This window comes from Diadema antillarum, unplaced genomic scaffold (genome assembly GCF_040938485.1).
Source record: "Diadema antillarum isolate AM-2024a unplaced genomic scaffold, OU_Dant_1.0 scf00000030, whole genome shotgun sequence".
Classification (NCBI taxonomy): Eukaryota; Metazoa; Echinodermata; class Echinoidea; order Diadematoida; family Diadematidae; genus Diadema; species Diadema antillarum.
In genome coordinates, this window is record NW_027270919.1 from 1,722,391 (window position 1) to 1,749,855 (window position 27,465).

At 37.2% G+C, this 27,465-nt stretch overlaps 1 protein-coding gene across 1 annotated transcript; it reads right to left on the bottom strand.

Annotated features, from left to right (window-relative positions):
• Positions 1-1,451: 1,451 nt before the first annotated feature.
• On the bottom strand, positions 1,452-26,212 carry LOC139740294 (transmembrane protein 106B-like). The gene is made up of 8 exons (XM_071650879.1): positions 26,172-26,212; positions 23,986-24,210; positions 14,824-14,887; positions 13,547-13,709; positions 10,358-10,498; positions 9,149-9,192; positions 5,704-5,757; positions 1,452-3,771 (listed from the first exon to the last, which is right to left on the bottom strand). Exons 2-8 carry the CDS (start codon positions 24,119-24,121, stop codon positions 3,675-3,677), a joined length of 699 nt encoding a protein of 232 aa, XP_071506980.1. The 5' UTR covers positions 24,122-24,210; positions 26,172-26,212; the 3' UTR covers positions 1,452-3,674.
• Positions 26,213-27,465: the final 1,253 nt, after the last annotated feature.

Here is a 27,465-nt window from a genome sequence, read left to right on the forward strand (position 1 = left end):
TGTGTAAATTTAAAGGACAAGTTCACCTTCATAAACACAAGGATTGAGAGAATGCAACAATGTTAGTAGAACACATCAGTGAAAGTTTGAGGAAAATTGGACAATCGATGCAAAAGTTATGAATTTTTAAAATTTTTGTATTGGAACCGCTGGATGAGGAGACTACTACAGCTTGTGAGTCATATGCGTACAACAGTATAAAGAAAATATAAAGAAAATTCAACATATTTTCACTTTTTTCACATAATAAAAGAGCACTTGATTTGGCTCTTTCTAAAGGCAGGGGGAATAATATTACCCATAACATTTGTCGGTAACGAGTCGGGGGAATGTGAACTTTTTTCATAAGATGAAATTTTGTGAAATTTTCTTTATATTTTCCTTATATTGTTGTACGCATGTGACATCTAAGTTATTCACACACTGCAGTAGTCTTCTCATCCAGCGGTTACTGCACAAAAACTTCAAAAATCATAACTTTTGAACGGATTGTCCGATTTTCCTCAAACTTTCAATGATGTGTTCTACTAATATTGCTGCATTCTCTCAATCCTTATGTTTATGAAGGTGAACTTGTCCTTTAACTGATCATATTTGAAGTAGTCGTTCTTTATTCTCACCGAGTGCATATACAACCACTAGCTACTGAACAACAAAATACAGGTTTAGATCATACACAATCACGAAAGAATATAAATCTTTTGGTTTAGATGTGAGTTGTAGAGGGAGACAAATTGAAGAAACTCACATCTGAACCTTCACCCCTCTGAATAATATCTTTCTTTCATTTCTAATATAAATTTTGTCAGTGACTAAGTATACATGTAAATAGGCCTACATTCAAATATTCGCTATTTCATTCACAAACTGCATTGATAGGCCTACATAATAATTTAAATAACCTCAAACTTTGACTGTAATACTGAACACAAAACATGGAGACTGATATTTACCTACAATACAAGCAGCTAGGCTAGTAATATGGACAAATCTACACTTCTTTATCATGAAAATAAAAAATGCATACCCAAGACAAAGCAATCAAGTGAGAGGTTGCTGGTAAATCAAGCAACTGTTGATCAATGTTCGTTCAAAAATGTTACCCACCCTCCTTTCACAACTCCCTCCCCCCCCCCTTTCTGTGTGTCTGTCTCTCTCTCTCTCTCTCTCTCTCTCAAATGCACACACACACACACACACACACACACACACAAACACACACAATTTACAAATGAGCACCCTCATTATGGTCAAATACATGAGCATTGCAGAGTGAACAAAAATTTAACAAAAATGACCCATCTGTATTCCCAAGCTAAACGCCCGCATTCACTGCCTCAACACACACGCACAGGCACATCCACATACACGCACACACACACACACACACACACGCCAAATCAACCTCTCATATGTTCTTATTGCACGATTTATTGGCAAATTTTGTCTTCCAAAAGCATGCTTCTGATTAAATCAGCCAAGGATCACGTGCCAGTGTCTGGGGCAACTGTAAGTTTAGGAGCCTACAGTCTTGCTGAACTGATCGACTTTTATTACTCCAAAATGATACCTATGAGATGTGAAGCAGCTGAAAGCTTCATAAAGCACTCAATTCTTTTCTTAGAGCACTCTTTATGGGTTATCAAAATCTGAAGATGTGTTTGGATTACCAGTAACCCCAAATTGCATATAGACACATTATTAAATGTAATCTAAAGGTTATTATTCAAAACATATTTAACATGTACTTCTGGCTAATGGAAACTGAAACATACAGTGAATATTAAGACTTATTTATAGTGCTCTTTATGGGTAACCTACATATAACAAAAAATGCAAGAATTACACGTCCAAGACTGAATGCCAAAGTGGCTGATGTTGAAAAAGAACCCACGATATTGCAAACTACAGCGAATAAATACTACAACACAACTTTAAGTCCTATAACTTGACCAATTTCAAAACCTGTCACACTGTTCAGTTGGTAAAGCTCATATACAAATGAACCTAGATCAATACATGCTGAATCGCATAAATAGGCAGCATGACTGTCACCATGTAATCACACTTATTAAGACATTTATTTTCAAACTTGACTCTCTCACTCTGTAAACTAGAAATGTCGCTACAGCGACTGGTTATACCCCCGCCAAACAACATTTCATAAGCTTTGGTCAAAAAACTGAGGAAGTAGTTAAATCCGCAAGATCTTCCTTGATCTTCTGCCATTAATATGCCGTTACCATGGCAGCGTACTTGCGGGTACTGTCGAAAAATGCGTCTTGCACATCTACAACCAAAGGCACACATCTGTACCAAATTTCATGGAAATTGGGCAAAAACTGAGGAAGTAGTTTGCAACACAAAATTTTCCATCATTTTGGCTCATAATATGTGAGCTGTTACCATGGCAACATACTTTTTGTCACTGTCAAGAAATGTGTCATGCTGACCTATATCCTAAGACAAACATTCAATATGAATTCCATGAGAATTGGAAGAACACTGATGAAGCAGTTTTGCCATGAAGCATTTTGCCCGATATTTTACCAATAACATGCCATTACCATGGCAACGCACTTTTTGCCACTGCTGAAATATGTGTCTTGCACATTAACATATTCAGATGAACATCTGTACCTAATTTCATAAAAATTGATCAAAAACTGTGGGAGGAATTCGCGACGCAAGATTTGTACCCATTTTTGCCCATAATATGCCGTTACCATGGCAACGTACTTTTGGGTACTGTCAAAAAATACGTCTTGCACATCTACAACCCAAGGCACACATCTGTGCCAAGTTTTATGGGAATCGGTTGAAAACTGAGGAAGTAGTTCGCGACGCAAGATTTGCAACGGACCGACCGCCCGACCGCCCGACCGACCGCCCGACCGACCGTCCGCTGATTCCTATATACCCCCTTCAAACTTCGTTTGGCGGGGGTATAAAAAGCAGATGGCATATTTCAGACTTTTCTCAGAAAGCTCCTAGCATGCTGCTAACACTGGTTTGGCCTTGAAAGGAGCTGGGAGATAAATCATGTATCATGTCATGAAAAATAACGTTTCACACTTGGAGATAATGCACGATTGGGCCTATCAACATTCATAGAATCTTATACAATCATGTTCTTTATGAAAAACATTACCAGTATGTATGCAAAATTGGCCTGATACAAAAACTTGTCAGTTTGCCCTAGAAAACGTTTCCTTATGTATTCACCAAAAATATTGACATTACTAACAGGATGAAATTCATGGCCACAACAAACAGGATAATTACCCATAACTAGCCAGGTGTTAATGAATCCACCACCCTTCACATTCCCCTCCAACTACATCTAGAAGTTGAAAACTATTTGATGGTTGACATCTAACAATACAAGTGAAAGTGTTAGTGCACCTTAACTGTTGGTGGAGGATACAATGTATTTTTATTTGTCATTTATTTTCCTTTTATGGTTTTGTTTCTGTTTTTAGCAGTGAGTGTTAGTATTGATTTTTTTTTTCAAAATCCAAATTCCCAATTCCATATAGTGCTCATAAAATGTTGATGCTTCAAGAAGCAGATGTCTCTCATAGTCTTAGGCAGGCCAATTTCGATTTCCTCTGCATGATTTCTTCTGCATGCATGGAATCATCACGAAGCTAAAGTCGGAGATCCATCTGGGGCTACGATGGGCCAGGAAGAGGTGAGCAGCTTACAGGCTTGTAGTAAATGTCAGTTTCCTGCTGGTCTTGAGACATCAAACGATACTGGAATTCAGACCTTCACGACGAGAAAGAAAAAAATTGGAACAGAGGTTTTAAAAACACAGTCTAGGTCAGACAGTTGGCATAGATAGGCACATTTGACCGTGCATTACAAAACAAACAAAAAGTCGCACGCACTGATTTTGTGTGAGAGCTGAAAATATGTGAAATAGGTCAACCTAGCCAATCTTGACTTGTTCATATTTTCTGAAAGAGCAAGTCATCTTCTACATTATACTAAAGTTTGGGATCATAAAACGATAAGGAAATTGGGTTTTAAGCAGTTTTTCTGGAACACTTTTTTGGTAGAATAGTGTGATTAGGTGTTTCTCAAAGAGTCCTGTTTTCATTTCTTAAAAACCCTGTCCATGCTCATCACTTTCAACTCCAATATTTTTAGAAGGGATAACGCTGCTGCTTTGAAAGTTGGCATTGATCATCAACAGAATGTTAAAGATTTTCATGTTTTACAAGTAGAATTTGGTATTGATATTAATGATTATCTGAGGTTACAAGGTATTTGGTCGGCTGTTAAAAAAGAACACAGAAATACAGGTTTTATCAGTTGGTGCAGAATTTCAGCAAGTCGTAAAAGACATTGTCGTTCTTCCGGAACGCTTACGTCTGAGTGCCCGATTAAAGAGCAGACATCTTTTTAATGATTTATTAGTAGAACTTAAATATGAAACGCCTGTTAGTACTTTTAGAATGCAGTCTAATTTTGATATGACAGAGCGGGATATAGGTAAAGCACGTAAACTTATTGTGCAAGCGTCAATTGATGCAAGAAGCAGAGAATTTCAGTTTAAGATACTTAATAAAATTACCATTGAATTATAAGTTGTTTAAAATGAAGTTAGTATATTCCCCTTTGTGTTCATTTGGATGTACTGAGAATGAAACGATTGAACACATTATGTGGAACTGTAAGGTGTCACAAACATTTTGGAGGGAAATAACATCTTTTCTTACGATTATAGATTTGTCATCCCTTAATGTGAAGACTGTATTAATTGGAGTTATAGAGATTGATATAAACAAAATACTGGTAAACCATATTTTACTTATAGGAAAAAGATGTATTCATGCAAGCAAATGTAACAATACTTTTCCCAGTTTGTCCTCTTTTAAGGCTATGTTATCAAAATCATAGCGTGAAGAGTGTTATATTGCAAAGATAAAAAGATCAGAGTTTATTCTATCAGGATTTGTTCTCCTGCTGTTTAAAAAAGGGGGTTTTACAGTATTATGTACCTTTTCCTGATTTAGTTTTTTGCTTGTTCTGCTGTAAACTCGTACGAACATGTACATAATGATCAAGGCTGAGATCAGTTAGAAATGCGGGTTCGCTGACCCCAGTCACCTCATTCAGGTACCTGGTTTTGTGTAGAACAAAAGATTCTGAGAGCTCATCAGCGCACGCTCTATTCATACCTCGCACCCGATCGATATTTCCATTGTTCACGGGCACATGTAGTTGACTGTAGAAAGGGGGACACAATGAACCGCTTGGCTGCCTTCACACAGCTGGATTTCCAACCTGTGTGCCTCTCTGTCGACGGGCGAAAAGAATCTCGTTTGGGGGCATTAAAGGCACTCAGAGAATTGCGGAAGGAACGGGTTAATGTGACAAATCTTCAATATAATTCACAGCTACACCATTTTCTTTGTTGAAACGAAAATTCCACAATTAGCAAAAGTCTGCAACATTTGATCTTGCAGGATTTTGCTGGAAAAAAAAAAAATAATCAGGGCATCTGACCCTTCAAGTACGTAGCTTACTTGCATCATGTGTACCCTTCCCCTCGGAAAAAAAAAAAAAATCCTTCGTACATATTTTTTGGAATCATGATGAGATTTGGGACAGATGAATGGACAACCTAAAAACATAATTCTTCAGGCCTCTTTTGGGGTGGAGGCCTGAAAATTTCAGCATATCCATACTCACGTGAATTGCATGTAGATCAAATGACTTGGTGTTGCTGTTCCAACACAGTGCGATCTGTGAGAAGAAAGACAAGAATTAACACAACTTTAACAAACTTGATCCTAGCCCATAAACGCTTTATGTGCTGTGATGGAAACCCCTTGGGTGCCACATCATTCTGAGTCAATAACGTAGCCATAAATGAAAGGTAGCTTGAAATACTTTGAGAAAACATTCTGTTTTTCAAATCTATGTGACTTTTATAGATTTCTAAACTTGACATGTAGTGAGCAAAGTTGTAAAAAACATGTCAAGTTTTGCTTTCATGGAAATTGTAGGTACCCCGGTATGTTTTTCTTTCAAATGACCAGTAGCTACATTACAGCAAAACATGACATCTGCACATGAAATAGTGACAGAAACTTAGAATTTACACGCAAATCCAGTAGGGGACACCGCTTGCTTGTCTATCACCACATGAAAAGCAAGTTACATATGAGAGGAACGGAATCACATAAAACACTTTCATTGTTCTGTGGTATTTAGCGATTTATTGATCGGTTTGGGTGAATTTGTGCATTTGAGCAGAATATGCGAAGTTGGCACACTGTTAATTGAGTCGGGCATGCGAACGTGGCATATAAAGAGTTAAGAACTAGTTATTTTTATTATACCACACATTTAACATACATACCCGCCAGCAAATACCACGGACTAGTCTTAAATGGGTGAAAAAAAATGAACAACAACAAATCCACGGTAGATGTGAAAAGATTCACAGTGGATACTGTGCAGTTGGCTATGGCTGATGAAGTGGTAATTACCCACAATAGGAACCTACAGTTTTTACAAGCATCATTGCTTTTATGTAGGCCCCATCATATTTCTGACATTTATTTGTGATATCCTCAGATGAAAATGACCATTTATATTTGTGTGTAATGTTTGTTTGTCTTTTTTTCTTCAAACATAAGATATGGTTGTATATGTTTTGTACTTTTGTTTTATTGTCAATCATTTTGTAATCCCATCACTGAGAAATGGAAATATGAAATAAAAACTTGAAACTTGAAACTTGAATAGAATTCTATCTATTTTTGCTTCTCTAGAACTCATCAGGCGTTGTCAAAGGTAGCCTCATGTATAAACATTATTTGAATGAAATAAAGCTGGAGTGTGTAAATTCCATAAAACATCAATGGAATAAAAGTCAATGTTTTACATTCCTTCATTTATGGATGCTTAAAGTTAACAATTCATAAGCTTCATCATGGAAATAATTTTGAGATCTTTACTCCTTATATTTTCTGATCTAGACATGAAATTCTCTGTTATGCTCTGTGGGTTCAAGAAACAAAAACAGACAAAAATAATGTTTGGGGAGAGGAATATAGAAGGAAAGACATGCTATTGGGCTAGTGTTCTCCCGATAAGTTCATGCTATGCGCTCTGTCATAGCACACAAGTACTGACTTCTAAAGGATAGTTGGATGATTCTTATTAGAACAACATAGCTCAACTATATGATGAAGTCAGGGTGCTGCATAACTTTTTTCTTTTTTTTTTTCCACCACTTGACCAGACGGGGAGTAGATTATCAAATTGTTGCAGAACGCTTGCCTGAACATGAATTTTACTTTCCCAAAATGTCCAAATGTACAGGAAGATGATGAAGAAAATCACTTATAAATCAAGGACTTAATAAAACCCAATCATTTGAATAAACAGCCCAAGATGATTCACACAATTACAGACACTGGAGTAACAAACTTGATTTGATCAAGTACAGTATTGGGTATTGCACTGCATTGGGGCTTTTTCAAAAAATTGTTGTGATATTTGCTGAAATGAAATTAAAGTGCATTGCATCACTAAACAGTCATTAAGCGCTTAAGCTGCACCTTGATAAAATGTTTCAGAAGAGAGCAATTTGATGCACACAAGCTCTATTTGTCATCCACTGACATTGCAATTGTGCATATCATGTGAGTCGGTGAGGGGCATCATTGACTCTTATGAACTAGTGGTGCCATGCGCACCCAGCAGAGCCCCTGACAACAGAAAATGGCACTTGATCAAGTTTCAGAGGAAAGTCCCAAGTTCCTGTATGCCCCTCATATCTCTGTTGACCAAACCTATGACATGCTCTCGGGCAATGACACTCTGATGTGCTGGTCACTGAAGGGTTAATCTTGAGAGTTCTTGGAGGGACTTGATTGGACTGTGAAGTAAGTTTGTGCAAGGTTAGCTGACATGCATACACCTGCAGCACTGCCAGTGGCAGCTTTAAAGAGAGCAGACGTACATGGTGCACAAAATGTATTATGTTTTAAAATGAATTTCTCGACCAACACTTCTAGATATTGATACTATCACACAGCAAGTGTCTGTATTAAGTGCATGCTACATTTTCTTTGAAAACATCAAGGTATCAGAGGTCATGAGGAATACTGGAAAACCATACATTTTTGCATGCATAAAATTTTTGGGATTTTCACAATGAGCCAAGATTTGTGAAAGCAAAATGCATACAAAAGTTTTTGTCCACACTATGCATTGAATGGCAGTGACAATTTGCAAAAATTTCATGCCATGAAAAAGGTCACTGGCTCTAATTCACGACAAGGCAAGTGCCAAATTGTGTCTTGCCCATTCGATAAGAAATCAATTTTTTCTAAATCCCCGAAGTTCATTGACCCGCTTATGACCTTTGACCTTGTGGTGACCTTTAACTCCCCAAGGGACATTTACCATCCAGGTTTGGTCACAAACAGACAAAGGGATCAAAAGTTATGAGCCATAATAAAAATGCGCCGTAAAAACTTAACATTGGGCCCTAAAAGTTTGTTGACCCCTGCCTGTGACCTTTGACCTTGCGATGGCATTCAACTCCCCAAGGGAAATCTACCATCCAAGTTTGGTCACTAATGGACATAGGGATCAAAAGTTATCATTCATAAGCGAAACGCGCCGCAAAAACTTAACATTGGGCCCTAAAAGTATGTTGTCCCCTGTCCGTGACCTTTGACCTTGTGATGACCTTCAACTCCCCAAGGGACATCTACCATCTAAGTTTGGTCACAAACGGACATATACATCAAAAGTTATGAGCCATAATAGAAATGCGCCGTAAAAACTTAACATTGGGCCCTAAAGTCCATTGACCTCTGCCTGTAACCTTTGACCTTGAGGTGACCTTCATGTTTGGTACAATGTGTAACTTTGTATAACCACTCTTCCCTCCAAGTTTGATTGAAATTGATATCCTCAGTAGAGAGTTATTCAAGTTTTTGTAGCGTCACGGACAGACGACGGACGGACGAAGGACGGACAGACGCCGCAGGCTATCCTTTAGTCTCCGCACACCTCCGGTGGGCTCGACAAAAATCTAATGTTGTGAATATTTCTGGTTTTACAGTAATCCATCGTAAAGCCCATCAAAGACAAAATATACTCTGATACTTACACTAAGACACTCTCTGTTATTGTAACTGTCACATTGGCTGAAAACTATAAGACAAGGGTAAATACAAATGGACAGTTAATTTTATTTTTCAACTGCCGTGACAAATCACAAACCAAATTTATGAAGTGAGACCAAAGTACACAGCAATAACATCAATATAACAAAAGGAATTATCTTTGATACACAAGATTGTTCATCACATTGAAGTCAGTTGCTACTGAAGAAAATTCCCTGATACAATGGGGAGTGCTTTTCACTGAATAGATTTTACATCATTTTCATTCCTGTAACAAAGAAAAAATAAAGATAGAAACAGGACAAATCATATCACTTTACATGAGACAAAACAAATCCTATTATTTGAATGAAAACAATGTTATTCTTCCCTGGCTCAAAAGATGTGGAAATATGGTAGGTTCATTTCTAAATTTCTGATCAAAGGTTGTTGCCTGTATCTTTTTTATGTGAAGAGTTTGGTCAAGATTATGTACATTCACAAGCTACAGGAAAATTATAATATAATAATATAACAAGGTCACCTGGACTACAGATTTTACTGTGCTATAACGGGTGCCATGAAAACGTACTAAAAAGAGAATAGGTAAAAAAAAAAAATGGAAAATCAGGGCTGCAAAATACGCTCTGTTGAAAGTGGTACTTCGTAAGCAAACTTGTTAAAACAGGGCTTCCTGTACACGAGAATGACATCAAAAAAAAAGAAGAAATGACATAAAAACAAAGAAACCAAAGCCACACATACGGAACAGAAAAAAAAATCCTTTCCTCAAAATTTGATAAGAAATGAGAAAGTTATTGTACACAACAGAACACGAACACACCTTTTGGGTCTTCTCCTTTCACTGGACTGATACGTTGGCAATTATGGTATGATAGGCGAGGGAATGATGTCATTCTAGCACAAGTCTTGTACATGTGTTGGCTAACACACACTAGAAAACAAATTTATATACATGTATTTAGCAATCCATAATCTTTAGTTGGGGGAGGGGCTTTCCTACCCTACCACAATTACACAAAATGTGCCATGTTTCACTGTTCTGTGGGTCTTTATTTGCGCTTTGTTTTCTGTCGAAGTAAACTAAACTCTCCCTTCACATGCATGATTTGTTCCTTGAATTAGGTTGCTCCTTCTTCAAGAAGTACGTTTGTAAGACCACAGGAAAGACAAGGAGAAGGTGCACACCATACCTGATGACTCTGCCTACCACCGGTGGTGGCGTTCAGCATAGTGACATTTGTTCCAATCACTTGCTCACTCCATCTGGCAATGATCGACATCGACTGCTCAGTGAGCGAAAAGAAGTTGTAGTTGTACACCTCAAAGTCCGTCTGGTAAACACAAAAATGATCACTTTCATAATTTCATTCAAAACATGTTCTGACTCATTTTCTGTAAACCTTAATGTGTTAATGTGCAAAATTTGCAATTCATCATCTGTCAATACTGCTGTGACTTGGCTTTACAGGCAATTTCCTTCTTTTATGATCTGTCTTTATATGGGTAAGCCAAGGTACAGCCATATAATGTATGAAAAAAGTAATAATCATTTGTGTGTTTTGGTTTGGGTGTTGTTTTTGTTTGTTTGTTTGTTTGTTGTTGTTGTTGTTTTTTTTTTTTGGGGGGGGGGAGGGAGTTTGACAGATATGAGTTTACCAGATGCTAAGTTCCAAATCGCCACATAACTTGCCATACTTTATTGAAGGCAAATAACCCCAAAAGAAGTTAGAAAGATGTGCAAGTTTATTGCCAAAATTGTCAGCTTTCCATGCTTTTTCTTTTTTATGATCTAACACTTTATACAGGTAATGTGATGATGCAATGTGTTGCATCACACAACACATTCCCATCCTCCCACACCTACTGCTGACCTGGTACTGGTCCTAGTCACATACCCTGTATTGGACAAAGATCTATTCTTGAAGCTGGGCATTCACAACTACATACATCTACCTCCGCCAAGGAAGGAGGTTGTGTGATCATTGACGTTGGTTTGTCTGTTTGCAAAATAATTCAAAAAGTTGTGAACGGATTCGAGTGAAACTTGCACGAAAAGTTGATAATGACACAAGGAATAGATGATTAAATTTTGGTAGTGATCTGGATATTTTTATGGATTTTTTAAAGGATTTTTTAATCTTTTGGCATATAAGGTCAATGAACTTGGGGGTTCACACTGCACGCACTGGAGGTTTAGATACGCGCACTACTAAAAGTGCATGCTCGGGAGCCGCGCAGCTGGAAGCTGATGATGTAAACAAACAGCTTCTATATTTTGTGAAATTGCATGCGTGTATGGACGGAAATGAGTTGCTGGCTTGGCAGAGGTCTGAGCTCTCCAAGTGTCTTAATAGTTAGATCCCCTATTAATAGTACAGCATGTTGCACAATGCTATTAAAAGTTTTCATCGTTTGATCAATCCAAGTTGCAGAGAGTTTGGGGTTTATACTGAACAGCACTCTGAGGAAATTTGAATAAGGACATTCATTTTACGATGAATCTGCATCTTGAAAGTACAATAGCAGGTAATTATCCTTTCACCACAATTTGAAGTAATCTCGCTTATGTGCTACAGGAACTGGTACACGCATCTATGTATAGGTATGTGACTTTGCAACACATATCAGATACATGTAGTACATGGGTTCCCCTAACACTATGACAAGTACAAAACAAATCGAAATTTAAAATTAATTTGTACTTGACATGCTTATGAACTCATGCTCAGGTAATCATATTACTATCATCAAAACAGATATAAAATGAATTAATAAAAAGTCTATGCTTACTATGCTTCTGCAAACATGTATGTTTGTGTCCATGAATGCAAACACAAAAAGATGTATAATTTATAAATTTTCTGGTGTGTGTGTGTGTGTGTGTGTGTGTGTGTGTGTGTGTGTATGTGTATGTGTGCATTCACAGGAAGGGTGGGGCAGATGCAGGATAGGTGAAAGGGGACTAGAGGATAGAAAATAGGACATTTTATATTTTGGATAAAAAATCTATCCTCTGGTGATTGGTTGAAAGAGCTTCACGTGATTACAGGTATTTTCAGCTATGTCAGAAAGTTGACACTCCATAAAGTACTATTTGCAAAATTACATCACTTCTATGTCGACATTTTGCAAATAGTATACTATTTGCAAAATGATGTCACAAAGCAATTCTGAAATTGTGCACAGCTTTGTACCCGTCACTCTCTAAAATGTAACAATTTCTATTAAAACAATTGTGACGTCACAAAGCAATTTTGACATTGCGCACTGCTCGTATCGTCACTCTGTGAAATGTATCAATTTCTAACAAAACAATTGTGATGCAATAAAAACAATTCTGACATTGCGCATCGCTTCACACCGTGCGTCACAATTAAAATGTAACATTTTTAACTAATATCACAAAGCATGCAGTTCTGACATCGTGTGCTGCTGCATGCTTCTTATGGTCAATGTAGGATCTCTTCACAACATTGCATCCACCATACAACTTCTCGTTTTGCATTTCCCCCCATTTCCCCTTCTTTTGTTTGAATTTTTGATCCAAAATATAAAACAAATATACTTTGCCTAATTTCGAGTTTCTTGTTCAAACTATAGGCCTCGGTGCACCTCTCCTATAGTTTTTAACAAGAAACCCTCAAGGCAAAGTATATTTGTGTATTAAATTATGTTGGGAAGGTGGCTGTAGGAAGTTAATTTAGGTTTATGGGTTAAACGTTATCTACGGTTCAGACGAGAGCAGGGGGAAACTTGCCATGGGGAGAGGGGAAAGGGGTATGGGCTTGTTAGGTTCTCCATTTTGATAAGAAGGTTCCTTTTGTCTTTACTTTGTTTTTTATAATTTTGGTGGGTTTTTTTTTTGTGACAGCAGTACAAAATTCAAAGAAACAAAGTTTTTTAATTTTCTTCTTCTTTTTTCCTTTGCTATGTTATGGTAATAATTAAATTCTGTATAATTGTTACCATGCTCAGTACAACCTGATGCAGAGACTCCAACCCAAAGCACCTTCTGATCTGGAGATTCTCCCGCCTGAAACCCCTAGCAGACGGGAGATTCCAAGTGGTGGGTGCGAAGCGCGAAATTCCCAGGTTCTAGATGCTCTCTTGTGCTAGCTAAGGCTTATTTTTTCAACATATGATAGCAATAAGTAAGAAATCCTTTCCAACGGGAGACACAGAGCCAGGGCGGGAGAAATTAAATCATAACCGGGAGAACGGGAGATTTTGCAAAAATGGGTTTTCGGCGGGAGATCTCCCGTCGAAAACGGGAGAGTTGGAGTCTCTGCTGATGATGTTACTATTCTATGTAATCATTGCCTGGAACTTTACCAAAAAAAAAAAGAAAAAAAGTGGTGTACAAGTGCACATTACTCTACCTGCAGAGTGAGCTTCATTTCAGGTTTGGAGGTGTTGTACCAGGTGGCCACTGTCTGGACGTCCCCAAGCTGCTGTAGAAGAATCGGCCGGGGTATGAGGAAGGCTACGAGGATGCCAGCAACCACAGCACAGGCAAATATTGAGAGGAAGACATACAGCCACCTGCATAGGGAAAACACACAGGGTGCATTCGAGTGCTCTACAGCAAACCAAAGCATACTGAACTGTACTGTGTCAGACTTATAGCGTTCGAGCACCTGTGGAGAAAGCATACCTCATGAGTTACTTTTAGAGGGGGTCACAAATTTTTTATCAAGAGGGCCATTCACTTGGTGCGCTTAACTACCTACGGATGTCCCAAACAAAGAGAATGAACTCTCTGCATCACGATGTACAGTATAATACTTGTATGTGCATGTTACACACATTCTTCACATGCAAACTTTTGGTACCCTTTTGGAGCACATAGGGAAGTGGTCCACTTTTGGCTCGGTTCAGTTTGGCGTGTTCTTTAGGAGCGTTTGAGCGCTCCTCTGGCATGGGTTCAGTACGATTCAGTTCGCTTGAGGAGAGTGCTCAAATCTTCGCACCCACAGTCACGCAAGACAATACACTTATTTCACGCTTATTTCAGACCATCCATGGTCTTAATTCCTGCCATGGTCTACGTTTAAAACACCTTTGTGAATTCGGGCCTTTTAGTTCCCCCATGACTTTCTTCAGTATTTATCTGTTATTCTGTTACGATTTCATTCAATCCCCCATCACCTTTGCACAAAACTGATAAGGCACGTATGTGTATTTATCTTTATGTATAATATAAATATATCTCATATGAATCTTGAATTGCACTGATGCACTACCTCTGTTGTTAATGGTGTTAATATTCTTAGTTTGTTTGTTTGTTTGTTTGTTTGTTTGCATTTTGTTTGAACACATAAATATAATGCTTCATTTCCCTGGCAAGAATGCTTTGGAGGCAAAGCAATTCTGCTGTGAACGATGCACCAAACATACAGTGAACATGTTTTTGTACTGGAGCACTGGCATCCACCTGGTAGAATGTATGACAAGTTAAGATCCACAAGTAGGAAGAAGACTGTTCTATACGTATGATAAGATCTGCCTCACTCACAGCACAAGTGTGTTTCTCTTTCTCCTACTCAAAAGTGACCTTTACACGTACAATAAAATCTTAAGCCATCAAAAGTACATTGTATGTGAAACTAGTCACATTATATTTACGTGCCAATCTATGGAACTCTCCCCGACTCACGTTCTCCTCGGTTTCAATCTGTCATCAGTGAATGGAATCAAGGCTACCAAATCGTCTTCTCTTCCTGATGTATGGAGAAACATGGACAGACAGTAATAAAAGAATAATTACCTCAATTTATCACAGAAACAAAGAACAGTCACGAGTGTGTTTAGGCAACAGAGCACATCATGCATGGTGATAAGAGAACCATTTAATACCTCAATTCAACACAGATATAAAGTTAAGAACAGTCATGAGTGTGCTACTTAAGGAAACAGAGCACACCATGCTAGGGTAGTTACAGGTATGTGCTTTGCATCAGTACTTACATCACAGGTAACAATTCAAATTGTCCATGATTTTATTCAGAAACACAGTTCAGTCAGGGCAAAACACATCTGACACTAGTAACCATGGTCAACAAGATATTTCATCCCAAACTTGTAAACCAATTTTCCTTAAAGGGTGTGTACAGTTCTGGTCGAGGTGTAGATTTAGCTTTCAACGTTTTGCGAGATATTCAGAAACCACTCTATGAGATGTCAAAGAGCATGCAGTTCTAAGGGGTATCAAAAGTTTATTCAATGAAAATCGGTTTTGAAATGGCCGAGATATCCAAAAACAAGGTGAAACAAAGAGATCCTAATAAAGTTGTGACATGTCGCCTGTTATTAGCACTTTTTTGGATATCTCAGCCATTTGAAAACCAATTTTCATCAAATAAACGTTGAATCCTTCTTAAAATTACATGCTCTTTCATATTTCATAAGAGGCTTTTCATTATCTCACTTAGGAATGTTCAAAACATGAATCCCTACATCAACCAGTACTGTACAGTCCCTTTAACTTCACCTAGATGTGTTCTACTAATATTGCTGCATTCACTCAATCCACACACATTTTGGCATCATTCCCCCTTTAAATGCAAGAGAGATACCGATGAATAAATGGTGATTACAAAGGCCTTTCTCTTTTGCTTCAATATGAACTTGGGGCACAGGAACAGGCATATAAACACAATAACAATTGGCTAAACAGAGCTGCAGAGAGAATTCATTGCAAAAAAAAAAAAACACAATGAAACCACTGCAATAAATCTGTTATAAATGCTTAAATAAAAAAGGAAAAATATGCAGAGAAATATATGGCTGCATGAATACTATTTATGACTACCTTGCTTTCCATGGGCCCCTTGAAAATTGGCTGAGTTTAACTGAGATGTGACCTTTTGAGAATTGTCATTCATTACGCTAGAGAAATGTCACAATTGGCGCACTTACTTACGTAACCTTATCAGGTGATGTTTATTCCAAAGGTTTGTTAATCTTTAAAGGAAATAATGTTTGTTATTCTAAACATTTGTGCCATTATGCCACAGGTTCAATATTCTGAAGGTTCCTACTTCCAAAGATGAAATAAAGTTTGTTATTCCGAAAATCTGTCAATCTGAAAAGGAAGTAAGGTTTGTTGAGCACTCTGAAGGTTCATCATTTAAAGGACAAGTTCACCTTCATAGACATGTGGGTTGAGTGAATGCAGCAATATCAGTGGAACACATCAGTGAGAGTCTGAGGAAAATCGGACAATCCTTTCAAAAGTTATGATCTTTTTAAGTTTCTGCTCAGTCACGGCTGGATGAGAAGACTACTATAGCTTGTGATGTCATATGAGTACAACTATATAAAGAAAGTATAAAGAAAATTCAAGATATTCTCACTTTTCTCACATAATAAAAGAACACTCGACTTCTCTCTTTCAGATGTCAGTGGAAATAATATTACCCCTAACATAAGTCAGTAACATGTCGAAGAAATGTGCACTTTATTCAGAAAGTCAAGTTTTGTGAAATTCTCTTTTTATTTGCCTTATATTGTTGTACGCATGTGACATCATATGTGACCGTGCACCTCAAAACGAACATAAAGTCGCACACACTGATTTTGCGTGAGGACTGAAAACAAGTGAAATGGGTCAACCTAGCCAAACTTGACTTTTTCATATTTTCTAAAAGAGCAGGTCTTCTTTTACATTATGCTAAAATTTGGTATCATAAAACGGGCAGGAAAGTGTGTTTTTTAGCAGTTTATCTCGAACATTTTTTGATAGAATAGTGTGATTAGGTGTGTCTTCAGAATCCCTTTTTCATTTCTGAAAAACCTTGTCCACACTCTTCACTTTCAACTCGAATAACTTTTGCAAGGATAGTGCTACTGCTTTGAAAGTTGGCATTGATTATGGAAAGAATGTGTTAATGAGACATATTTAATTTCAGTTTAATCTGATAATCCCTTCATTGTTGTTACTCCAGTGGTTTACTTCCTGTTTTTTGTCCCATTCATCGCACGGTTTGGTAAAGATTAAGCGCTTGAATAGACACTGTACTTCAGAGCCTCTTTTCTCAGTTCACACTTTTTCTGGGGTTGTGCTTTCTTTCCAATATTTAGATAGGTTAGGAGAATCCATTTGCTTTGAGTTATACATCATTTTAAAGCTTAAAGTCTGCTCTTTCAGAATATGGTCTTAACTAAAAATTTATGTCTGGCGACTTTTTGTTTGTTTTGAGGTGCACTGTCACATATACTGTAGTAGTCTTCTCCTCCAGCAGTGATTGCACAGATACTTTAAAAATTCATAACTTTTGAATGGATTGTCGGATTTTCCCCAAACTTTCACTGATGTGTTCTACAAATATTGCTGCCTTCACTCAATCCACATGTATATAAAGGTGATCTTGTCCTTTAAAAACACACAAATTCCCAATACCTCGAGGTTTGTTAATCCGAAAATGAAAAAAAAAAAGGTTTCTTAAATTGAACATTTGTGCCGTATTCCGCAGGTTTGTAATTCCGAAGGTTCACACTTCCAGAGATGAAATACGATTTGTTACTCCAGAGGTTTGTCAATTGGAAAAATGAAATAAAGTTTGTCGGTCTTTAGGTTTGTTATTCTAAAAATAAAATCAGGTTCATTGTTCTGAAGGTTCGTTTATCCAAAAATGAAACAAGGTTTGTTAATCAGAAAATATACTGTGCAAACTAACAAACCTTCAGAATTCTGAACCTTGTTTCGCTTTTGGATTAAATGTTTAAAAGATATGTTCTAGATGTTAAATGAGCTGCTCAAAATAAAAACCCTGTTACACTTTAACCACTTACTCTAAGGAGTTGTTACAATGATTACACTTTCAGCAACAATCAAATAGAACAATTTCCAAGCCAGCCATGTCACAGTTAGGTAACCAACAGATAATTTTTTACAGGGCTGCCAACATTGGAAACTAGTTGAGAGTAAGACTCCCATAGGCCAATGCTGTAATTTAGGAGTCAAAATGAGTGAGATCAATAGAAATGCATGCAAATGAAATTTAAAGTTTTAGAGTGAGAAAGGACTAAAATGAATGAGTCTCACTCTCAATGAGTGAGAGTTGGCAGCCTTGTTTTTAGCTAAAGGACAGTATCTTCACTCAAAGTTTTGTTCCTTTCCCATTGTTTCTCCCTATCAAACTTTTTAAATCTATTGTTTGATGATCACTAATTTCACTTCCTTTTGAAGATTAAAGGCATTTACCAAAATCAGAAAAAATAAGCCAAAGAAAATAAATATCTGGGCAAATGCAGGTAAAACAAGAAAACAACTTCCATACAAATTATAATAATTTATAACAATAAATTATAATAACAATATATTAATTATGTTAATATATATATTATAGAGAAGATAATGTATTTGAAGATGAATGATAAGTTGTAAATGAAGGAAAATAATGTTGATTAGAAGTAGGAGATTTGTTGAAAGTTGAATTTTTGATGATAATTATAACAACTATGGAATTTATTTAAATTGATGAATTGAATGAGATATAATATAATATGTATTATGAATATAAGGGCAATTCCATGGTATAGAGGACACAGATGCCCAAAATTCAAAATATTTGTTTCAAACACCATTTATCATCAGACGATACTTGAGTTGAAGTTTTAAGAATTATTATGTTTTTCAATAAAAGCGGCCATTTTGATTTTCAAAATGGCTGCCAAAATATGCCTATAACCAATGGTAGGAAAGAGTGTAATGTCACATAACTTACTCTCTGTATATCCACTTTACTAGTACTCTAAACAACAATCTTTCATATGTATGCACTTACCAGAGAAGTCTTTTACCACATGATAGAAAAAGAAAGCTGGTTGCTTTCTAGAATTTGATAAAAACTTTTAATTAGTTTGACAATGATGGATGTAACGTCAGTTACCAAAAACAAGGAATTTTCTACTTTATTCATCAAAGAAAGTGAGCTGTATGATGTAACTTGGGATTTCTAATCTATGCCCATATGCCTTCCTTTTGATACCAGAAATAAGGATACTTGGCATACTGGAGAGTCAAAATGAACACTTCAAAATGTGTAACGTCAGTTACCGAAACATCAGATACCATTATGTAACGTCAGCTACCATGACAGTAATTATAACTGAGGCAATTTTTTTGACTTTAGGCTATTTCAATACACCTGGGAAGTCAAAGGTTATCAACAAAGAGCAACAATCCCTTTGATAGGGAATGATGTCATCACCATGGTATGTCCGTGGATACATTTGTTTTTGTTCATTTTATTTTATTTTTTGAACTTATTTATTTCTTTATTTATTACAACTATCTTCTTTTTTTGCTTGAGTTTTTGATTCAGCACAAGTTTAAGGTTAAATCATCTGGAAGTTTAGGTTTACAACATGCAATAATGCACTCAAATTACTATACAGTACATTCACAGTCCCACAGGATGATAAAGCTACCAAAGTTTGTAGGCCTAATCAATGATGTGGTTGCATGGTAAACATCTTTTTCTATTAAAAAGCTTGTGTACAGCTGTATACCAACAGTTATAATCTTTACTAATAATTGCTTTTGCTAGTATTTTTCTTTTTTTCTGGAAGCTTAGTGAAGTTTCAACCTCAAGGCAAATGCACAAACAGATATATATTTCTTCGCTCACACTTAAATGTGTGGTTTAGTTAATGTGGCACATCTTGTATCATGGTACATGAGGCATGTACTGTCATTACTGCTTGAAACTTAACAATGATGATGCTCAAAGTGAGAGGTGATTCTAGGGTGAAACAAAATTGTTCATATTTGTTGATTACTTGATTTCATTCATGCAGGGATATTTTGTAATACATGATAATTATGAACAGGAAGATTTGTTTATATTGATCTTAGAATTCTTTCGTTGGAAAGTCCTATTTCTTGGTATCTGGGAGGTATTTGCAAGCCTTGATATACCAGTTAAAAGGAAAAGAAAAACAATAATATTACTTCAAGCAAGGAATAAACCAATAATGCCCTTTTGACCAAAAAAGCATGTTTCTTCTTCACAGAAAAATATTAAAAGTGTAACACTTTTCATTTAAATCAATTAATGATGGAGATCATTTTTTTTTAAATTTGTGGCCCTAACAATGCCTTGAAGGAGAAGTCCTGAGTAAAGATAAAGAAAAGAAGAACAAATACAGTATATCACAGTAGATTTTGATACATATTTATGCATATTTATGTGTTGAAACTTGTATGTGTTTTTTCCCCATGACCTGAAAGATATTTTTTTTCATGCACAATAATATTTGTGTTTTGTGTAGTACTGCAGGGTATTATGGGTGGGGCAGTCTAGATAGAAACTTTCCTGTTCATTTAAAAAAAAAAAAAAAAAAAAAAAAAAAAAAAAAAAAAAAAAAAAAAAAAAAAAAACCTTAAGTTATGACAATATTCATACTTGGACTGCTGAATCTAAATGGCTCTGTGTAATCATAACTGTTGAATAAGCATTCATGTCAAGAAATATCCTCTGGTACATTTCCATTATTTTTGCTCAACTGTGCTACATTTGGTATGGCATGGGGGGGGGGGGGGGGGGGGCTTGCCCCCTAAGGACCCCACGCCACCCCATTTGCTTCTTTAGATTTTGTTTCAATTTGTTGCTAAGTAAATGCCTGGGATTGTTACTGGCATACTGCAGTAGTATAATAACCTGTTAAATAAATCAGTTCTCTGTAAACCCCATGGCAAAAGTATGTGTAACGTCAGTTACGTAACGTCACTTACTGACATGTTTACTTTTAAGTTTTCATAGAACACAAAGAAAATGGACTAATGTTTCATTTCTTTTGTGTATTTGTAATTGATGAACCAAGGTATGATTTCATATCAAACAAATCACTCTGAAAGGTCAGAATTATAAAATATCACAAAACTATTCCCGATCATGATTTTGCATGTGTAAACCCTATGGCAAATGTAAGCGTAACGTCAGTTACCGTCATGCCTTCACTAAAATTGGCATGGTGCTAAAAGGAAATATCTAAAGCACACCTGTTCCTAAGGACCTAGGTATATTGTCATATTAAACACATAAAGTTTACAAGTCAGGGACATGAGATATTTCAATTTAAATCTACACCATAATTTTCCATGTCCTTTTTCCGTAACGTCAGTTATCGACACATTTTCACTTGCTATGTGACAAGAAATGCACTTTGAGAGAAAAACTTTTCACCTATATCTTCATTCTCATGAACTCATTCATCAATGTTAATCACAAGCCCGAGGTGCTTTCATTCACAAAACTACAATGTAAACAATTTCATGAAAATCCTTCCACGTAACGTCATTACCGTGGAATTGCCCATAACGGTTATCACCTTTATTTTCTGCAACAAGTATTGCAAAACATTTATGTTTCATGTTATTTGTAATTTGTGACGCATACATTGTATGTTCTTCTTTGAACTATTGTTACCTGTTTGTATCTCTTGTATGTAACGCTGGTGGAAGGCGCATTTCCACATTCGCATTGTGGACAATAAAACAATCAATTCAATTCAATTCAATTCCATTCAAAACAACAGAGCACCCTTAATAGTTTCTATGGGAGCAGGAAGCAAAATAAAGTACACTATATTTCACATGACTTCACAGTACTTTGATGAACATTGTCTGATAAATCCTGGGGCAAACAGGGTTTACTTTGATGGTAGATCCTATATTTTCACCTTGAATCAATACCATCAGATGGCAAATGACATCACATACCATTCTAGAAAGTTCTTCTTCTTCTTCTTCTTCTATGATACTGTCAAACACCCCTAAGTAGGGGCCAACCAGACAGGGGGTGCGCTGGTGTTTATTGCGCGGAGAGAGAGGTTTAGAAACTAGTTGCTTTGCTCTTGGATGTAATGAAGGATTGCTGCTTTGAATGAGTCTTTGTTTGTGACGCCTGTGACTGTCGGTGGGAGCACGTTCCAATCTGTTATAGTTCTTGGGATGAATGAGTACTTAGCAGTTTTTGTTTGTGGCGATTGGGATATAACTTGTAGATGATGACTTCTGGAGAACCCTTTGGATTGGACGCAGGGCTTTACAAACTGGGATAGATAGGCGACCCGCAGGCGCTTTAAGGAATGTGTTGATGCGTCCTACTCTGCGTCGGTGTTTGAGCAGTTCCTAGTCAAGCTCATGCTTCATATTTGTTATGCTACTGTGCCTAGAGTAGTCACCTCTACCAAATCGCGCTGCTCTGTTTTGCACAGCTTCCAACCTGTTGAAATACACTTGCCTCCTGACACTCAAATTACAATCCATATTTTTTCAACATTGGTGGTATATTTGAATACCTGGGGCATACAATGCATTGCAACCAAGGTATTTGTGTTCTAACGCTATTCTGGAATAGTTGGTACCAGTATCAACTTTATTATCTCAAAGTATGCCCTCTGATGGATACAGGAGATTCCTCCTTGACACCTGGTCCCTGATTTGACTTAGCATGAGAACTATATCAAGCCAAACATTGAACCTACGTTGGGACAGATTCAGATCAGATGTAATTGAAAAGGACGGTGACACAATGCTTGCTCCTGTGACAATTGCTACGGTTTTATTTTCTCCCAGGACTTAGGGTTAGAGTTAGGGTTGTGATATGGTTTTAGGTTTAGTTTGATGTGAGGATTAAGCTTAAGGTTAGGGTTTATATTTATAGTGGATAGAATTTTAATATGTTTAGCTTAGCATTCATATGAAGAGTTTGTTCGCAAAAACCGATAAGTCCATTTTTGAAGATTTTGAAGTATGGTCTCTGTCATGAAGTACAAAATAATACCTTTTAAATGATATATTGGTCACTACATATAAAGGTACATTTTTGAAGTTATGGTCAAAAGAAGCAAAAAAATTCTTATTATTCTCTTTATTTTTCTTGACCTTTAATCGCAAATATCTCCATTTGGCAAATATAGACTTATCGGTTTTTGCGAACAAACTCTTCATATATTTCATTGGAGCAATTGTCGCAGGAGCAAATGTCATGGAGCCAAGAAGGACACACAGACATTCAAAACATATTCTACAAAATGGCATAGCAGTCCTGAGCAAAATATTCTTGCTCCCAAATAGCTTATAAAAGTGAAACAGTTCCTATGAAATCTAGAAAGTATGAGGACTGACAGATCCAACAGTTGTCTCTAGGATCAGTTGAACTGAATTTGGTGTAGGATTGATTTTAGAGCTTCTTAAAGGGAACATAAACCCCGAGAGCAATGTGGGTTGAGTGAAAGCAGTAACATTAGTAAAACACATCAGTGAAAGTTTGAGGAAAATCGAGCAATCGATGCAAAAGTTATGAATTTTTAAAGTTTTGGTGTTGGAACTGCTGGGTAAGGAGACTACTAGAGGTTATGACGTATGAGTGGACTACAATATAAAGAAAATATAAAGGGAATGTAATAAAAATTCATTTTTCATGAAAATTACACAGTCCATCAACTTGATACTGACATACTATATGTTAGGGGTAGCAATTATTCTCCCTGCTTTCTGGAAGCGGTTTGTCAAGTACTCTTTCATTTTGCTAGAAAAGTTAATTTTTGTGGAATTCCTTTTATATTTTCTTTATATTGTTGTCCACTCATACGTCATAGCCTCTAGTAGTCTCCTCATCCAGCGGTTCCTACACCAAAATGTTAAAAATTCATAACTCCTGCATCGATCGTCCGATTTTCCTCAAACTTTCACTGATGTGTTCTACTAATGTTAATGCTTTTACTCAATCCACATTGCTCTTTGGGTTTGCGTTCCCTTTAAGTGAAACAGCCCCCTGGACAGGGCAGAACCAGGTCATGATCTCACCTCTGGGAATCTTTCCCGTCCCTTCGCAGGTTGGACAGGTCATGCCATTGCTCAACTCCTCATAGGTGAAGTTTGAAGTGCTGTTGGTGGAGGTAGACCCCCGTTTAAAGTCCTTGTCCGCAGATGCAGGGTCCATGGTGGCCTTGGGGGGTTACTCCGCCTGACCCAGTCAACTCAAGAGTGATGTCCAGTCATCTGTCCGTAAATCGTGGACTACTGCAACATCTGCATTAATTGATTTCAGCATCAACTAAAGTTTGCAAACCAAATTTCTAATTTTCAACAAGGTTTTCATCAGGACATTGATGTAATCAATTCAAATTGGTTTTTGGTAGAACTTTCTACAAAGCAATTAGAAACCATGTTCTAGCTGATTGGTAATAAACCTGTCCTGAAGATGACAATAAATATATGGGAAGGGTTGGATGTTTTCAAAGCCTAGACATGGTTCTCAATATGTAATAGTTTACTTGTCTAACAAAACAATAATTAACTTGCCTATCTTTTAATTTTATGATCGCACATAAGATAGAATACAAAAGATATCCATCTTTTTTAGTTTTATTTTACCTTTTTCCCCATTTTGTTTCCGTTTACTTTTTTCTCTAATTAAATCATACTTAACTCTTAACATGCCATGGTCGGCGACCGTAGTCCTGACGTGCCATGGTCGCCGATCGGCGACTAAGAAGAGCGCGAAAAACATTGGTCATTTAAGTTCTTGTGGTACCATAATTTGTTACACCACGAAACTGCCACTGATATGCACTGGTAGCTGATTAGCATAGCCATTGTTTCCGCAAAAAATATGAGTATACTTACATAGGAAAATTTTGAGTAAATACGTGTTTTTTCAGCTAGATGTATTTTTTTTTCGCGTCGGGAAAATCCGCAGTGAGTGCACCCTCTGCGAGCTGTGTATAGATCTAAATTCTCATTGATAAACCATGCGTGTGTATGCTACTTAATCTGCGTGTGTTGTCTATGCATTTCCACTCGCATTGTTCTGCTTGGGTGCTCTCCTGCGGGAGCAGCTTTCATTTTGTCCCTCAAAGTGGGTCAAGCTTTCGTTCGTCGGTCAAGTCTTTCATCCTTTTGTCTTGGTGAACTTCACTAATCGTCCCCATGCTAGCATATACGAAGGAAGAACACGCTTTTGTTCTTGTCTATGCACATGTATAGTAGACGGAAAGTAGACCTGTAAACAAAGGCCTGCCGATTTCAATAGAGTGCACCCACCCGCAGTCGGCATAGACAAAAGAAGGATTAGTCAGTGCTTCCTTCTCAAGTAGACAAAAGACACCATTCCAGGACCCAGGATTTACTTTAGTTTCAAAGACAAGATCTGGGACTTAAAGGACTCGGATTAGGGAATGAATTACCGAGGCAAAAAAAGCAATTGAAAAGACAAATTGAACTGCCAATATTTGTGTAATTATACAACTCTAGAAGACAATTTTGTTATCATTCGAAAGAGGAGATGTAGCTCTAAAACTTTCTCACAGAGTCAAGGGAGCGTTCTATTGAAGAAAAACCACGAATGACTCTTTCTTTCCATACTACACGAAAATTTCTAACAATATTTTTGATGATATCAATTATTTCTGCAATATTTCAGGTTGAGATAGATATTACAGCAAACTGACTGCATGGCACGAAAGACCAATTATTTCTTGATATATGTTGTGAATTGTGTAGACCTCAATTCAAAACAGTCAATAGTTTCAAAGATATGGCAGTTTTAAATTAGATGTTACATTGGCCATTGCCACTAAAGTTCGCGAACTTTCTGGCGTTGGGTAAAAACGTCTGGCACGTTAGGGGTTTTGGGTCTAGCACAGTAAGAGTTAATAAAATTACCATCAGTACCACAGTTAGGTATTAATAAGATTTGACCCTGTAGGCTGTACCCGCAGAATTCTGAAATCTTGAATCACTTTGCGCACTTGCAGCATGCAGAGGACCACAGCCACAATATAAACAGACACACTTTGCAATACCCGGGACTACACAAAGTGTGTGGGTTCTCCAGCCTACGTAATGGTGTAAATTTTATCTAGACCTAGTAGTAGAACCCTAATTTAGAAATCCTTCTTAACTTGCTGTCGCGAAGAGATGATACGCCGTGCTACTCGCTGCCAGTTCAGTATTTCATAAGTTGCATGAATTATAACTTTTAACCTTACTGCTTGTCATGTCACACGAGGATCCGTTCACATCTCTGTCGTCTGATTACAAACAATGTTAACGACAAGTGTCAGTCACATCGTGATAAGATCACGTCACAAGATTCAGCTTACCCAGTATTGGCAGGTGCAGCACAATACAGCCTGTATGCGCCTGGCTGGGGAGCGATTTTCCGTACCGAAATAGATAAACACTAGCTGGAATGGAAATGGAGACCAATTATTCTCCTGCGATCGTCTGCCTCTCCAAAATACGAGAGTCACACAAGATCACAATCGCAATGACATGACCATAGCTGGCTGTCCATTAGGGTACTTCTAAACATATCATACTTTGAATGGTGGTCAATCCGATACTAGATTTTAAAACCTAAAGTAGATCACTCAAACTCGAGGAGGTACTGCTTACTGCGAGATCAGTTCTCATTATTGAACAAATATATAGACCTATATACGATCTTTTCAACTATTGTTTTCCAGTACAGTCATAGTATACGTTGCGCGAAGACGTCACGTGACAATTACTACTTGCGGTTTCGAGCTCCCTCTTGGGGTTTTCTGTCACAAATCTTGAGCAGTATCATATACGACGATGTGATAATTACAGGTAACCTAACCAGAAGAGACTAGAGGTAGAAGGGTTTATATTTCAAACTAAACCAAAACATATTCCCTTCAATCACGATCGAAGCAGGAAGTATTTTCCTGGTATTAAGACAAAACAATTTCCTCCTCACGTTGAGTATATTCCAACGCATATTCGAGTGGCATGCAAGAGAAAAGTTTGATGCATATAGGCCAAGCCTAGGCCTACTTGATGTGACGAAACCGCAACTTGACATAGAATTTGCTATCCTGCGTTTAATATATCTGTACTCCTTTTTGACAATTATGATACCTTCGACTCATATTAAAGAGAGATAGGGATGGAGCAGAAATCGAGTGGTGGAGAGATAAGAGGTAGCTCTAGATAGGGTGAAGGGCGGACTCGCGGGGGAAGACTATAATGAGGGAGGGGCAGGGGCCGGTGCATCTCAGAAACACCTTGAAGGAAACCGAGCCTAAATGTAAATGTGGATTGAGTGAAATAGTAGCCATATTGATAAAAGCACATCATTACAGTCCAAGGAAAATGGGACAATCTAATCAAATGTTGTGAATTTCTTAGAGTTTTAGGTCCCGTCGTTTCTGGATATGCTACTCCCAACAAACGTCATCTTCGATAACAGTGAGGACGTAATGAAGCGAAAATTCAACACAATTTCACTTTAATAGCATGATGAAAGAGTACTAT

Excerpts from the sequence above, each read along its gene's own strand:
- LOC139740294 (XM_071650879.1), bottom strand. The coding sequence starts at position 24,121 with ATGGACCCTGCATCTGCGGACAAGGACTTTAAACGGGGGTCTACCTCC. Across the intron at positions 14,888-23,985 it reads GACGGGAAAGATTCCCAGAG|GAAGAGAAGACGATTTGGTA; the intron begins GTGAGATCATGA and ends TCCATACATCAG. Across the intron at positions 3,772-5,703 it reads TTGATCTACATGCAATTCAC|GTCTGAATTCCAGTATCGTT; the intron begins GTGAGTATGGAT and ends CTCGTCGTGAAG.